Source organism: Ochotona curzoniae, unplaced genomic scaffold (assembly GCF_017591425.1).
Source record: "Ochotona curzoniae isolate NIBS_2020 unplaced genomic scaffold, NIBS_Ocur_1.0 patch79, whole genome shotgun sequence".
Classification (NCBI taxonomy): Eukaryota; Metazoa; Chordata; class Mammalia; order Lagomorpha; family Ochotonidae; genus Ochotona; species Ochotona curzoniae.
The window spans coordinates 502,845-503,499 of NW_024467060.1; the positions used below are offsets into that span (position 1 = coordinate 502,845).

The 655-nt window shown below is 33.1% G+C and overlaps 1 protein-coding gene across 1 annotated transcript; it reads left to right on the forward strand.

Annotated features, from left to right (window-relative positions):
- Positions 1-177, forward strand: LOC121168244 (DNA-directed RNA polymerases I, II, and III subunit RPABC4-like). Its single transcript, XM_040998157.1, has one exon. The coding sequence runs from the start codon at positions 1-3 to the stop codon at positions 175-177; it is 177 nt and encodes a 58-aa protein (XP_040854091.1).
- Positions 178-655: the final 478 nt, after the last annotated feature.

The window sequence follows — 655 nt, forward strand, 5'->3', positions numbered from 1 at the left end:
ATGGACCCCCAGAAGGATGTTCAGCCTCCCAAGCAGCAGCCTTTGATTTATATTTGTGGGGAATGTCACACTGAAAATGAGATAAAGTACAAGGATACAATCAGAAGCACAGAATATCGGTATAGAATGGCGTACAAGAAGACAACAAAAAGATGGATGGTTTTTGATGCTCGATGAAACATGCCAATTCAGAGAAATATTCTTATTTGTACTTGGTTTTGCTGTTAATTTTTCCTTCTCACTGTTGTATAGCTTCTGATGTAGCATACTTGTCTTTTTGAACTACATGTGATTTCCCTTCTAAAACCGTATTGTATTTAGGTATCTTTTAATATAAGGAAATACATGAATGTTAATTTTATTGTTTATGTAATCTGACACAAAATGAATGTTAAAATTATTTTCTCAAAACTAGCCTTACAATTAAAACCTAGAATCATGTGTGATTCTTGTGAAATATGCAGATGTTTTAGAGCCCTCTGAAAGTCTCATTTAATCAGTTCCTTGAAAATCACACACACACACACAGTCTCATCCTCCTCCTTCACCAGAAATTCTGGTAAGATTCTCAGTGAGCCATCTTCTGCTGAAAATCATTGAGTCTTTCTTTAAAGATTTATTCTGTTTTCTATGATTTTTTAAAAATTTATTTATT

Bases quoted from the DNA above. Each gene is read 5' to 3' on its own strand.
- LOC121168244 (XM_040998157.1), top strand. From the start codon at position 1: ATGGACCCCCAGAAGGATGTTCAGCCTCCCAAGCAGCAGCCTTTGATT.